The sequence below is a fragment of the Macaca mulatta genome, chromosome 7 (assembly GCF_049350105.2).
Source record: "Macaca mulatta isolate MMU2019108-1 chromosome 7, T2T-MMU8v2.0, whole genome shotgun sequence".
Classification (NCBI taxonomy): Eukaryota; Metazoa; Chordata; class Mammalia; order Primates; family Cercopithecidae; genus Macaca; species Macaca mulatta.
This window is the reverse complement of record NC_133412.1, coordinates 21991182-22005444: the sequence shown is the minus strand read 5'-3', so window position 1 is coordinate 22005444 and position 14263 is coordinate 21991182. Positions and strand designations below refer to the sequence as shown.

General features: G+C 41.5%; 1 protein-coding gene across 3 annotated transcripts in view; it reads left to right on the top strand.

Annotated features, from left to right (window-relative positions):
• Positions 1 to 14263, top strand: part of SPG11 (SPG11 vesicle trafficking associated, spatacsin) — a 103077-nt gene that overhangs the window by 70130 nt on the left and 18684 nt on the right. For 2 of the 3 annotated variants that reach the window (XM_015142125.3, XM_077939309.1), the window contains 4 exons: positions 2471 to 2578; positions 5492 to 5654; positions 9066 to 9280; positions 10044 to 10785. In XM_015142125.3, the coding sequence (XP_014997611.3) occupies positions 2471 to 2578; positions 5492 to 5654; positions 9066 to 9280; positions 10044 to 10785 (1228 nt within the window). The remainder of the gene's footprint in view (positions 1 to 2470; positions 2579 to 5491; positions 5655 to 9065; positions 9281 to 10043; positions 10786 to 14263) is intronic. The other variant, XM_015142126.3, reaches the window with a different exon arrangement.

Here is a 14263-nt window from a genome sequence, read left to right as displayed (position 1 = left end):
TTTTTCTTTTGTATTTTTAGTAAAGATGGAGTTTCACCATGTTGACCAGGCTGGTCTCGAACTCCTGGACTCAAGCGATCCTCCTACCTCATCTTCCCAAAGCACTGGGATTACAAGCATCAGTCACCACACCTGACCCAGGGTGTGGTGTTTTTTTTGTTTTTTGTTTTTTGTTTTTTGTTTTTTTTTTTTTGAGACAGAGTCTCACTCTGTCGCCCAGGCTAGAGTGCAGTGGCATGATCTCGGCTCACTGCAACCTCTGCCTCCCGGGTTCAAGCAGTTCTCCTGCCTCAGCCTCCCAAGTAGCTGGGACTACAGGCACGTGCCACCATGCCCGGCTAATTTTTTTGTATTTTTAGTAGAGATGGGGTTTCACCATGTTGGCCAGGCTGTTCTCAATCTCCTGACCTTGTGATCCACCCACCTCAGCCTCCCACAGTGCTGGGATTACAGGTATGTACCACTGTGCCCAGCCTCAGGATGCTTTTAATACATTATTTTAGTGAGTTTTCACAATAATCCTATGTGAAAATAATATTAGATATTATGGACCAGACATGGTGGCTCACACCTGTAATCCCAGCACTTTGGGAGGCCAAGGCAGGCAGATCATTTGAGGCCAGAAATTTGAGACCAGCCTGGCCAACATGGCAAAACCCCGCCTCTACTAAAAATACCAAAAAAAAAAAAAAAAAAAAATCCGGGCGTGGTGGGATGCACCTGTAAACCCAGCTACTTGGGAGGTCGAGGCACGAGAATCACTTGAACCCGTGAGGTGGAAGTTGCAGTGAGCCAAGATCGCGCCACTGCACTCCAGCCTGGGTGACAGAGCGAGACCGTGTCTCAAAAAAAAAAAGATACTATGAAGTGATGTTGCCCTCATTTTACACACTAATAAATCAAGGCTCACAAAACTTAAGTAACCTACCCAAGGTCTCAAAATACTTTAGTAAATGGTGTATTTACAGTTCAGAGCCATACTTTCTAATTCAGAACTCCTATTATCTGACTGAGCGACTCCCACTGACAACAATAAAATGTATGAATCAGTGCCACAGGCAACAATAGGTAAGGTGGGTCAGTAGAGCTGATTATCCAGGTATGTGTGTTTAAAATGTTATGCCTGGGTATGCTGGCGCACACCTGTAATGTCAGCACTTTGGGAGGCCTAGGTGGATGGATCAGTTGAGTCCAAGAGTTCAAGATCAGCCTGGGCAACACGGCAAACCCCATCTCTACAAAAAATACAAAAATTAGCCTGGCATGGTGGCACATACCTCTAGTCCCACCTACTCTAGAAGCTGAGGTGGGAGGATCACCTGAGGTCAAGGCTGTAGTGAGTGAGCTGTGATCATGCCACTGCACTCTAGCCTGGGTGACAGAATGAGGCTGTGTCTCAAAAAAATAATAAATTAAAAAAATAATAAAGGTGTCATAGCACCATCTGGTGGAATGCTTCCTGCCCGTGTGCAGTGGGCCAAGTATAGAATAGACAGAGAATGCCAGGCGCAGTGGCTCACGCCTGTAATCCCAGCATTTTGGGAGGCAGAGGCGGGTGGATCACCTGAGGTCCAGAGTTCGAGACCAGCCTGACCAACATGGAGAAACCCCGTCTCTACTAAAAATACAAAATTAGCTGGGCATGGCGGCACATGCCTGTAATCCCAGCTACTCCGGAGGCTGAGGCATGGCTTGAACCTGGGAGGTGGAGGTTGCGGTGAGCTGAGATCGCGCTATTGCACTCCAGCCTGGGTAACAAGAACGAAACTCCGTCTCAAAAAGAATAGACAGAATGGATTGTTGAGTAGGTGTAACTGGCCTGAGTATCATTTTTCCAAAAGGAAAATATATTTAACTTTCTTTTTAACGTACGTGATTTAATCTGTGAAGCTATTGCTAATAGCCCTTTTTTTTTTTTTTTTTTGAGGCAGAGTCTTGCTCTGTTGCCCAGGCTGGAGTGTGGTGATGTGATCATAGCTACAGCTTCGACCTCCAGGTCTCAAGTGATCCTCCCTCACTTGTAGCTGGGACTATAGGCACATGCCACCACACTTGGCTAATTTTAATTAATTAATTTATTTATTTATTGAGACAGAGTCTCACTCTGTCGCCCAGGATGGAATGCAGGGGCACAGTCTTGGCTCATTGCAACCTCCACCTCCCAGGTTCAAGTGATTCTCATGCCTCAGCCTCTGGAGTAGCTGGGATTGCAGGCATGCATCACCATGCCTGGCTGCTTTTTTATATTTTAAGTAGAGATGGGGTTTCATCATGTTGGCCAAAGTGGTCTCGAACTCCTGGCCTCAGGCGATCCCACTGCCTCAGCCTCCCAAAGTGCTGGCATTACAGGCATGAGCCACCATGCCCTGCCTTATTAATAGCATATTTAACATTCTCTTATTTGGCATTATTCATTGAAAAAATATTGAGTTCAAAATTTTGTAATTTTTTTTCGAACTTTTTGTCAAAGGATTCCCCATTACTATTGGTGATGGAGATGTATGAACTGTGTATGTTCTTCAAGAATTATAAAGAAGCTGAAGCTAAACTTCTGGAGTTTCAGGAGAGCCTTGAAATAGTAAGTTGGAATTATGGTGCTCTTTCTTACTGATCTGAACTTGGTTGGCATGCATGGCCTTTTTTTGTTTTTGTTTAAAGACTTGGTCTCACTCAGTTACTCAGGCACACCGCTATGATCACAGCTCACTGCAGCCTCGAACTCCTAGGCTCAAGGGATCCTCCTACCTCAACCTCCCAAGTAGCATGGCTAATTTTTAATCTTTTTTTTTTTTTTCTTTTTTGAGACACTGTCTGGCTCTGTCACCCAGGCTGGAGTGCGGTGGCATGATCTCGGCTCACTATAACTTCCGCCTGCCAGGTTCAAGCGATTCTCCTGCCTCAGCCTCCCAAGTAGCTAGGATTACAGGTGTCCACCACCACACCCAGCTAATATTTTTTGTTTTTAGTAGAGATGGGGTTTCACCATGTTGGTCAGGCTGGTCTCGAACTCCTGACCTCAAGTAATCCACCTGCCTCAGCCTCCTGAAGTGCTGGGATTACAGGCGTGAGCCACTGCACCCAATCATTTTTAATATTGTTTTTATAGGGAAGAAGTCTTGCTTTGTTGCCCAGGTTGGTTTGGAACTCCTTGCCTCAAGCAGTCCTCCCGCCTTGGCCTCTCAAAGTGTTGGGATTACAGACATGAACCACCATGTCCGGCCACGTTGGTCTTCACTATAATAAAGATTTGAAAGTTACATATTTGAAAATACCAAATCAGTTATTTGAATATGCCTAGGATTCTGAAACCACAGAAAATAGGCACATTAATTTCCTTAGTCTGTTTCTTCCTGTGGCTCGTTGGATACCTCCCAGGTATCTTCTTATTCTTGCCTGACCAGCTTAACTAGTTCCATCATCTGCTGACATTAGTTCCTTTTCTTAGAACCACAGAGTTAAGTATACAAGTAATTAAAGACTAAGGACTAATGCCCTAATCCCAGCTAATTTTAACAAGGACGCTCAGGAGGATAAAGAATCAAGAAGAGAAATATTTTTTAAAAAAGAATAGAACTTTTGTTCTTCTAAACATCAAAATCCAGTCAGAATGGTTATAGAAAACATTCAGGAACAGTGTCTAAGCAGGAATAGTAGCAATTTAGTGAGCTAACTACCAGTGTTCTTTCTCATAATAATTCCCTTAAACACTTTGCATTAAGGGAGATGCTGCAAAAGCAAAATGATCTTTGTACTTACCAGTAGGTAAGTCCTATTGGAATTTAAGAGAGGAGGATGAGAAATGTACAGGGAGGACCACATAGGGCATAGGAGAGAGAGTAGAGAAGGAAATTCATTCCAGGTAGGGGTAAGAAGATAGCAGTAATGTGACATATGATTTTATAAACCATTCCTTAATTTAAGATCTTGGCAGTCTTGAGAATTCCATTGAAGGGAATATTGTCTTCTAAAACTTACATCACAGCCAAAAAGCCCTGCATATTAAACTTACCTTCAGAGTGACTTTTATAGTATGTTCAGAAGTATACAGGAAGTATTCAGCCAAGACTAGAGCCTAACTCAGCACTAGGCACAGAGGTACTGAATTATAAGCTTTTGGTGCCTATTAATATATACATTTTTTGAAACCCAGCAGTTAAGTTTCTATTCCACCAAAATGCCCAGTATTTTGGGGGGTTATGTTGTATGAAGTCTAGAGTGAACTACAAAACTGTAGTGACTGAGAACTAAATATTAGTCTTCCAAAAATAATACGAAGCAAGAGCCAAAGTAAAAATCAGGAATGAAGTCACAAAAGAAGCATCTGTCAAGCACAGTCATCATACCTGTAATCCCAGCACTTAGGGAGGCAGAGGCGGGAGAATGGCTTGAGGCCAGGAGTTTGACCAGCCTGGGCAACATAGTGAGACCCTGTTCTTCACCAACACAAAGGAAAGAAAAACAACAGCAGCAGCCGCAGCAGGTAAGAAAGCACCACTCCTCTGAAATCAGCCTTTTCCTGCAGCATCCTAGAAGATATTTTTTGCCACACCTACTTGTAGAAATGCAGCCTGCCACTTGAATTCATCTTCCTATTAATATTTTTAGCATTCAGTTGAAATGATGTAAATCCAAGCTTCTTAACTGGGACCATTCTCCAACAAGAATAAACTATAAGCAAAATGGTAGAACTAGCGAAGTAATGTTAGGCAAGTCTTTCTGAGCGGTTTTTATAATGTGAATTTAAAATCCTCTGGATTCAAGGGCAGGCCTACATCCCTCTTTAAAGAAGCTGCTAGGCCAGGCATGGTGGCTCATGCCTGTAATCCCAGCACTTTGGGAGGCCAAGGCAGGCGGATCATCAGGTCAGGAGTTCGAGACCAGCCTGACCAACATGGTGAAACCCTGTCTCTATTAAAAATACAAAAAAATCAGCCGGGTGTGGTGGTGTGCACCTGTAATCCCAGCTACTCAGGAGGCTGAGGCAGGAGAATCACTTGAACCCAGGAGGCAGAGGTTACAGTGAGCCAAGATTGCACCAGTATACTCCAGCCTGGGCAGCAGAGCAAGACTCCGTCTCAAAAAAATAAAATAAAATAAAAATAAAGAGGCTGCTAAGTGAGACGTCTGATTAATTTCACAGCAACTCAGAGGGCTATTAAGTTGACAGTCACTAAGTAGGAATATTTTACATTAACTCTGTAGTTAGCATTCAGTCTTTACGACTCTTGCCCATCTTTTTCACACATGCAGCTCTATACCAGAACTTTCCACAAAGAGACAATGTGCAAAGCTGCTGAGGAGGGCTTGTTTTTGCCAGTCCTCTGAGCCCCATTACCAGTTCCTGCCATTTGGAAAGGCAGGAACCCCCGCTTTATGACAGGCAATAGCTTTTGAGGGAATTTTAGCTTCCTTAGAGGTTCCCAAATTTGGAGGTTTTGATTTGCTATTCTCATGAAACTCCTTTCCCTAAGCCTCTCTTTTTCTTTTATAGCTTAACACAGCAGCCACAAAGGTCCACCCTGTCATCCCTGCTATGTGGCTGGAGGATCAGGTGTGTTTCCTTTTGAAGCTTATGCTACAGCAGTGTAAGACCCCATATGAGCTGGGGAAGCTTTTACAGCTCTTTGTTGAAAGAGAGCATCTCTTCTCTGATGGTAAGACAATCTTTACAGTTAAGTTGCTATTAAGAAGTTAGCTTCCTTAATCTTGAAAATACTTTAGAGGGATAGTTAGGAAATTAAAATGCATGTAACATTAACTTACAGTGTGCAACTGGGGGTAAAGAAGTTACAGAGAACTTTAAATTGTGGTTAAAATATTCAAGAAATAATACAACAGCATAAAACATAAATAATATCCAATCATCTCATTCTAAGCAGTTACCAAATAGCCACATTTCTTCCTGGCTGGCTTCTACATTACCCTGTTGCGGGGGTCCAACCCACAGACCCTGACCTAGTGATGGACCAAGACGTACACTGACTGAGATACTTGGCCTGTCAGTCCGGCTGAGGGGCTCTGCTCTGAGTCTGGAGCATAAGCTGGCAAAGCTGGCAAAGTTCGCATTTATTTAGTACAGATTAAATGGCAAAGGTTTCAAGTAAACACCATTAGATGGTAATTAACATTGCCGATAGTAGAGAGCAATTATGCATCTGCGGTTGATCGATGGTTGGTCTTAGGACCACATGAGTAAACAAGCTATTTAGATAAACTTCCCCACATTCCCTTGTTACTAGCTTTTTTGCTATCAACTAAAGGTAAAAAGGCTGCCTTCAGCCATATCTGTCACTGAAGCTGTACAGACTGCCTGGCCTTCCAAGAAGGTTTGTGTTTATTTATTTCCTATAACTATTATATAATTTTTCTTATATTAATATATAATTATCCTTATATAATATTTTCTATAACTATCTATCATAAATTTTCCTCTACAATTTTTCCCACCACCCTGACTGAACTCCCACACCCTGTCACTATCTTCTCTATGGCAAGTAACCTTAGCATTGCTCAGGGTCATAAACCCTACTTCAGAAATGCACAATTCATTTTTAAAGTTTCAGAGACAAATTGTGCTTTTTTTTTTTTTTTTTTTTTTTTTAGTTTCCTTGAGACATTGGCAGTCTCTAAACTTGTTGCTGATTGAATCAAACAAATATTGCTTTATTATCTTTTCCACTTGTTTGATAATTTCAAGTTTTTACTGAATGATATTTTGTTCTTTTATACTATATTCTGACAGTTTGGCTACTAGGGTTATTTTCTCACATTTAAACTCACAGATGTTCAACTGGAGAGCTCAGATTTGCACAGAACACTGACAGAATCCTGAGCTCAGAGCCAGTTGTTGCAGGCTGTGGATCTGATGACTAAGAGGAAAAAGGGGTTTTTCCGAAATGTAATGGATGTAAGATGGTACTTATCAGTTACTATGCAGACCAAAAATAAGTCCTTTTAACATATAGGTGTTTTCATTGATCTGTAGTAATTATAATTTTTTTCAAAAAATGAATTTCCTGTTGTTTGCCATAATCTATCTTTGAATAATTATAAGGATCTACTACATTGTTAAACATGACTATAATACTTTTATTCTATAATTTTTCCGATTTTTAGAAACTGTTACTATGTGTGGATATTTAACATTTATTTGCTTAGAGGACAGGAATATGTTCTTTTTTTTTTGAGACAGAGTCTGGCTCTGTTACCCAAGCTGGAGTGCAGTAGCACGTCCTCAGCTCACTGCAACCTCTGCCTCCCAAGCTCAAGCGATCCTCCCACCTCCACCTCCTGAGTAGCTGGGATTACAGGCACACACCACCACACCTGGCTAATTTTTGTATTTTTTGTTAGAAATGGGGTTTTGCCATGTTGCCCAGGCTAGTCCCAAGCTCCTGAGCTCAAGCACTCCTCACACCTCGGCCTCCCAAAGTGCTGGGATTACAAGCATGAACCACTGTGCCCAGCCGGGAATATGTTCTTTAAAAACCTGTGTTTTATATGATGCCAGCAAAACTCAACATGCCTGTGTTAGTGGTTATTGTGCAGGATGTCTCACTGTCCCCAGAACTACCTAAATCAGACTGCTGCCCAGCAGGTGGCATTGGAAATAGCCTCCTGTGGAATGTTTCTCATGCCCCTCTCTTATGGTAGGACATACATAGATTCTACTTAGACTGTTTGGGAAAAGGCGCAAACCCAGCCACATAAATTGTTGGCAGAGAATTCTTTGTTTTTGTTTAATAGAGACAAAGGTCTTACCATGTTGCACAGGCTGGTCTCTTGAACTGGCCTCAAGCGATCCCTCTTGCCTTGGTCTACCAAAGTGCTGGGATTATAAGTGTGAGCCACTGCACCTGGCCAAGAATTCTTAGTGTTACTAATAATTTCCAAGGGATATCAGGAGGAGCTCAATTAGGTCTCCCTGGGGTAAGTAGATAAATTTTAGAGGTGCAAGTGATGCTCATTCTGAATACAGTGTGCCACATTAGAGGCTACTGGCCAGCTGGAGATTTAACTGTCCTACAAGTTCTCTGTCTTGATCCACATGATTCCTGCATTGAATGAACAAATGACCACTAAGTCAGACAAATTTGATCACGGTAGGAGACAAATCCAGAAAGAGAGAGACTAGCCTGAATGACCAAAATCTTCCCAAGGTTACTGTGTTTCTGCTACATTGAAGGCCACCAACCTCTGCCCTGTATATAAAGCCAGATGTATAGATTGAGTTCATGTGCTAATCTCTACCCTTTTTTTTTTTTTTTTGAGACAGAGTCACTCTGTTGCCCAGGCTGGAGTACAATGGCATCACCTCAGCTCACTGCAACCTCTGCCTCCCAGGTTAAAGTGATTCTCCTGCCTCAGCCTCTCGTGTAGCTGGGATTACAGGCATGTGCCACCACAGTGGGTTAATTTTTGTATTTTTAGTTTATACAGGGTTGCACTGTATTGGTCAGGCTGGTCTTTTCTGACCTCAAGTGATCCACCCACTTCTGCCTCCCAAAGTGCTGGGATTACAGGCATGAGCCACTGCGCCCAGCCATTAATCTCTTAACACTTCATACTATATGACAAGCAAGTACAGTCAGACTTTACCACTAACAATTTTTCTGGACCATTTTTTTTTGGTGTCTTTGGTACGCAGGAGCTACCTTATGGCTTCCTCTGCTAGTCAACCAGAGTAGAAAAATAGCTTTTTTTGTCCGGGCACAGTTGAGAGCAGCCTGGACAACATGGTGAAATCCCATCTCTACTAAAAGTACAAAAATTAGCCAGATGTGGTGGTGCACGCCTGTAGTCCCCACTACTCAGGAGGCCGAGGCAGGAGGATCCCTCGAACCCAGGAGGTGGAGGTTGCCGTGAGCCAAGATCACACCACTGCATTCCAGCCTGGGTGACAGTGAGACTCCATCTCAAAAAAACAGAAAACTCGCTTTTTATTTTTCCTTTAACCACATTACTATGTTAAACATGTATATTTTCACCCGATATTGCATTACTCTTGAAATGCTGTAGTGGCATTTTATTGACTAAATGTTTATATCCTCTTCTCTTTGCCACAGGTCCAGATGTGAAAAAGCTGTATGTCCTTTGCCAAATTTTGAAGGATACATCCATAGCCATTAATCATATAATTATTACCTGCTACAGCATTGAGAATTTTCAGCATGAATGTAAATCTATTTTGGAAAGACTGCAGACAGACAGACAGTTTGCTTTGGCCAGGAGGGTAGCAGAATTAGCTGAGTTACCTGTGGACAACTTGGTTATTAAAGAGGTATCATTGGTCTTTTAAGTTATTTAAAATCTTAACTTTTAAAATCAGCATTAAACAGTAAATCAAATGAGATATATAATTTATAGGAGATAAGGCTTTTTTTACTTTTGACACACACATTACTTTCAGAAATGGATGAGCCTACAATGCCCATTATTGAGAAATGTGTACTGCAAATGCAACATTAGTTTGTAGGATATGCTACAACTATTTTCCTTTGAATGGAATTAAATATAAGGGGGCTTCCACTTAAACCCCATTCCATGAGATCAATCAAGAATTGTTTTTCATACCATAACTTTCCAGATAAAATATCCAGGGTCATCTGTAGCCAAATCTCTGTTTGCTGATTTGATTTGGTTTTAACAAGTATGATAACGCCAGGTGCAGTGGCTCATGCCTATAATCCCAGCACTTTGGGAGGCCAAGGCAGGAGGATTGCTTAAGCCTGGGAGTTTAAGACCAGCCTGGGCAACATAAGGAGACCCTGTCTCTACAAAAAATTAAAAATTAGCCAGGCATGATGGCACACACCTGTGGTCCCAGCTCCCTGGGAGGCTGAGGTGGGAGGATCTCTTGTGTCCAGGAGGTTGAGGCTGCAATGTGCTGTGATCACCAGCCTGGGTGACAGACCGAGACCCTGTCTCAAAAGAAAAAAAAAAAACCAAACAAACAAACAAGTATGATATACTTAGGGAACATGAGCATTTATGATACTTCTTTATCCAAGAAAGGCTAAAATCTGCTTTGTTAAATTTCACAGATAACACAGGAAATGCAGACTCTAAAACACATTGAACAGTGGTCACTAAAACAAGCAAGAATTGACTTCTGGAAAAAATGCCATGAGAATTTTAAGAAACATTCAATTTCAAGCAAAGCAGCTTCTTCCTTTTTCTCAACTCAGGCCCATGTGGCATGTGAGCACCCAGCTGGATGGAGCAGCATTGAGGAACGCCATCTGCTGCTCACCTTGGCAGGGCACTGGCTTGCCCAGGAGGATGTGGTGCCCTTGGACAAGCTGGAGGAGCTGGAGAAGCAGATCTGGCTCTGCCGCATCACCCAGCACACTCTTGGAAGAAATCAGGAGGAAACAGAGCCCAAATTTTCTCGACAGATCTCAACTAGTGGTGAACTTTCCTTTGATAGTTTAGCCAGGGAGTTTTCCTTCTCCAAGTTGGCTGCTCTGAACACATCAAAATACTTAGAACTTAACAGCCTTCCATCCAAAGAGACATGCGAGAATAGACTGGATTGGAAAGAGCAGGAGTCACTAAACTTTTTGATTGGACGCCTACTGGATGATGGCTGTGTGCATGAAGCAAGTAGAGTATGCCGGTATTTTCATTTCTATAATCGAGATGTCGCCTTGGTGTTGCACTGCAGAGCACTGGCCTCAGGAGAAGCTAGTATGGAGGATCTGCACCCAGAGATCCATGCTCTCCTACAAAGTGCTGAGCTGCTTGAGGAAGAACCCGACATTCCCCTAAGGAGAGTCCACAGCAGTAAGTGAAAGAGATCAGACGGCCCAGAGTCTTAAATGGCACTGTTAGCACTGTCTCCAAGAAGGAAGGGACCCTTGTGGCAGAATAGTTATACCAAGTTAAGGGGACAACAACTTTTTTCCAGGTAATCTGTAAACTAGCCAATTAACTAGTCAATGAAATAGAAAGACCTATGTCTTTTAAACTAGCTATGTTTCAAGTTAAAGGGAATCTATCTGATTTGTAGCTAGTTCACTGAAATTTATTCTACATATTCTATACATCTGTAAATTTAATCGTTTCCAGTCTTACATTGATAGTATATAGAAATTTTTGTTTGTTTTTCTTTTTGGGTTTTTTTGTTTGTTTGTTTGTTTTTGTTGTTTTTTTCAGATGGTGTTTCACTCTTGTCGCCCAGGCTGGAGTGCAATGGTGTGGTCTCAGCTCACTGCAACCTTTGCCTCCCGGGTTCAAGTGATTCTCCTTCCTTAGCCTCCCAAGTAGCTGGGATTAGAGGTGCCCATCACCAATCCTGGCTAATTTTTGTGTTTTTAGTAGAGACTGGTTTCACCATGTTGGCCAGGCTGGTTTCAAACTCCTGACCTCAGGTGATTCGCCCACCTCACCCTCCCAAAGTGCCAAGATTACAGGCATGAGCCACCGCACCCAGCCAGAAATGTGTTCTTTATGTTAACTTTATACTGTATGACTTTGTTAAACTTGCTTATTCTAGGAGATTTCTTGTAGATTGCTCAAGATTTTCTATATGGACATTTGTGTCAGCTGCAGTATTTCTGCCTTTCCAATCTGTATGCCTTTTATTTCTTGTTCTCTCGCTTTATTGCACTGACTAGGCCTTTCAGTACTATGTTGGATAGGAGTGGTGAGAGGACATCCGTACCTTTTTACTGACCTTAAAGGGAAAATATCTGATCTTTCATCATTAAGTATGGTATTAGCTGTAGGTTTTTGAAGATAGGCTTTATCATGTTGAAAAAGTTCCCTTCTATTCCTGGTTTGCTGAGAATTTTTATCATGAATCAGTTTGAATTTAGTCATGTTATTTCTGCATCTGTTAATCTGATCATGTGGTTTTTTTTCTTTAGACTATTAATATAGTAGATTACTTAGTTGATTTTTTTTAATATTGGACCAGCCTTGAATTCCCCATTTAAATAAATCCAGTTTGGGCCTGGTGCATTATTCTTTTTAATTTTTTGCTGTAATCAATTTGCTGTTTTGTTAAAGATTTTTACATTTATGTTCATGAGGAATGTTATTCTGTAATTTTCTTTATGGTACTGTTTTTGTTTTTGAGACGGAGTCTCACTCTGTTGCCTAGGCCAGAGTGTAGTGCGTAATCTTGGATCACTGGAACCTCCGCCTTCCAGGTTCAAGTGATTCCCCTGCCTCAGCCTCCCAAGTAGCTGGGATTACAGTTGTGTACCACCACGCTTGGCTACTTTTTGTATTTTTAGTAGAGACGGGGTTTCACCATATTGGCCAGGCTGGTCTTGAACTCCTGACCTCAAGTGGTCTGCCCACCTTGGCCTCCCAAAGTGCTGTGATTACAGGCGTGAGCCACCATGCCCAGCCTTTTTTTTTACTGTTTGGTTTTTGTATCAAGGTAATGCTGGTTTCATGAGTTAGAAAGTATTCCCTCCTCTTTGATTCTCTGGAAAACATTGTGTAGAACTGGTGTTATTTCTTCCTTAAATGCTTAGTAGAATTTACCAGTAAAACTATCTGAGACTGGAGATTTCCATTTTGGAAGATTTTAAACCACAAATTCAGTTTCTTAAATAATTACAGGACTATTCAGGTTATCTTTCTCATCTCGGGTGAGTTTTAGCATTTTGTGATTTTCAAGGGAAACTTTTTCTTCTGCTTTTTGGGTTATTTGAACATTTTTTAGTCTTCCATTTTAATTGATTATGATTTTGACTATATCTTTGTATAGTTTAATTGGTTTTTTTAGAGATGACAATGTACATCCTTAACTTTCCACAGTATACTTAGAATCAATATTTTACCACCTCAGCTGGAATGTAGGAGGAACCTTACCACCATTTAGGTCACTTTACTCTTCTCCCTTTACATCCTACTTGCCTTTTATTACTTCTGCATACATTGAAAACCTCATTAAACAATGAGGTTTTTGTTCTTAGCCGAAAAATATATTTTAATAAACCCACCTTGGCCTCCCAAAGTGTTGGGGTTATAGGCGTGAGCCACCACGCCTAGCCTTTTTTTTTTTTTTTTGAAATAATCAGTTTTTCATCATCTGAGAATGTCTCTATCTTACCTTCATTCCTAAAGGATGTTTTGCTGGATATAGAAAATTAGTTATTTTCAGGCCAGGTGCAGTGGCTCACACCTGTAATTCCAGCACTTTGGGAGGCTAAGGCAGGCAGATCAGTTGAGCTCAGGAGTTCAAGACCAGCCTGGGCAACATGGCAAAACCCCGTCTCTACAAAAAATACAAAAATTAGCCAGGTGTGGTGGCGCATGCCTACAGTCCCAGCTACTTGAGGGGCTAAGGCACGAGGATCGCTTGAGCCCAGGAGGATAAGGCTGCAATGAACCGTGTTCATGCCACTGCACTCCAGCCTGGGCAACAAAGTGAGAACCTGTCTCAAAAAATAAATAAGAAAATTAGTTGTTTTCTTTCAGCACTTGAAAATGTTGTTCACTTCCTTTTGGCCTCCATGGTGTCTGATGAAAAATCTGCAGTCAATTGAATCATTGTTCATCTATATAAATAGTGCTTATTTCTCTGGTAGCTGTCAGTGTTTTTTTCTGTTGTTGGTCTTCAGCAGTTTGATTATATTGTAACTGGATATGTATTTCTTTGGCTTTATTCATATATTTGGGGTTTACTGAGCTTCTTGAATATGTAGGTTTATGTGTTTTACCAAACTTGGGTAGTGATCAGCCATAATTTTTTTTAATATTTTTATTTTCTCAGCACTATACCCTATCTCCTCTCCTTCTGGAACTTCAAATATATGAATATATAATTTTTGTTATTATCTCATAATTCCTTGAAGTTTTGTTCAGTTTTTGTTTGTGTGTTTGTTTGTGAGACGGAGTCTCGCTTTGTTGCCAGGCTGGAGTGCAGTGGCGCGATCTTGGCTCGCTGCAACCTCTGCCTCCCAGGTTCAAGTGATTCTCCTGCTTCAGCCTCCCAAGTAGCTGGGACTACAGGCACACGTCACCACACCCAGCTAAGTTTTGTATTTTTAGTACAGATAAGGTTTCACCATGTCGGCCAGGGTGGCCTCAATTTCTTGACCTCGTGATATGCCTGCTTCGGCCTCCCAAACTGCTGGGATTACAGGCGTGAGCCTCCACACCTGGCCAGTTCAGTTTTTTTAAAACTTTTTTTCTCTCTGTTGTTCAGATTGGATAATTTCTGTTATTGAATTTTATTTCTATGATTTTAAAATTTCAGTTACAGCCATGTATTAACAATGAGGATACATTCTGAGAAATGCAT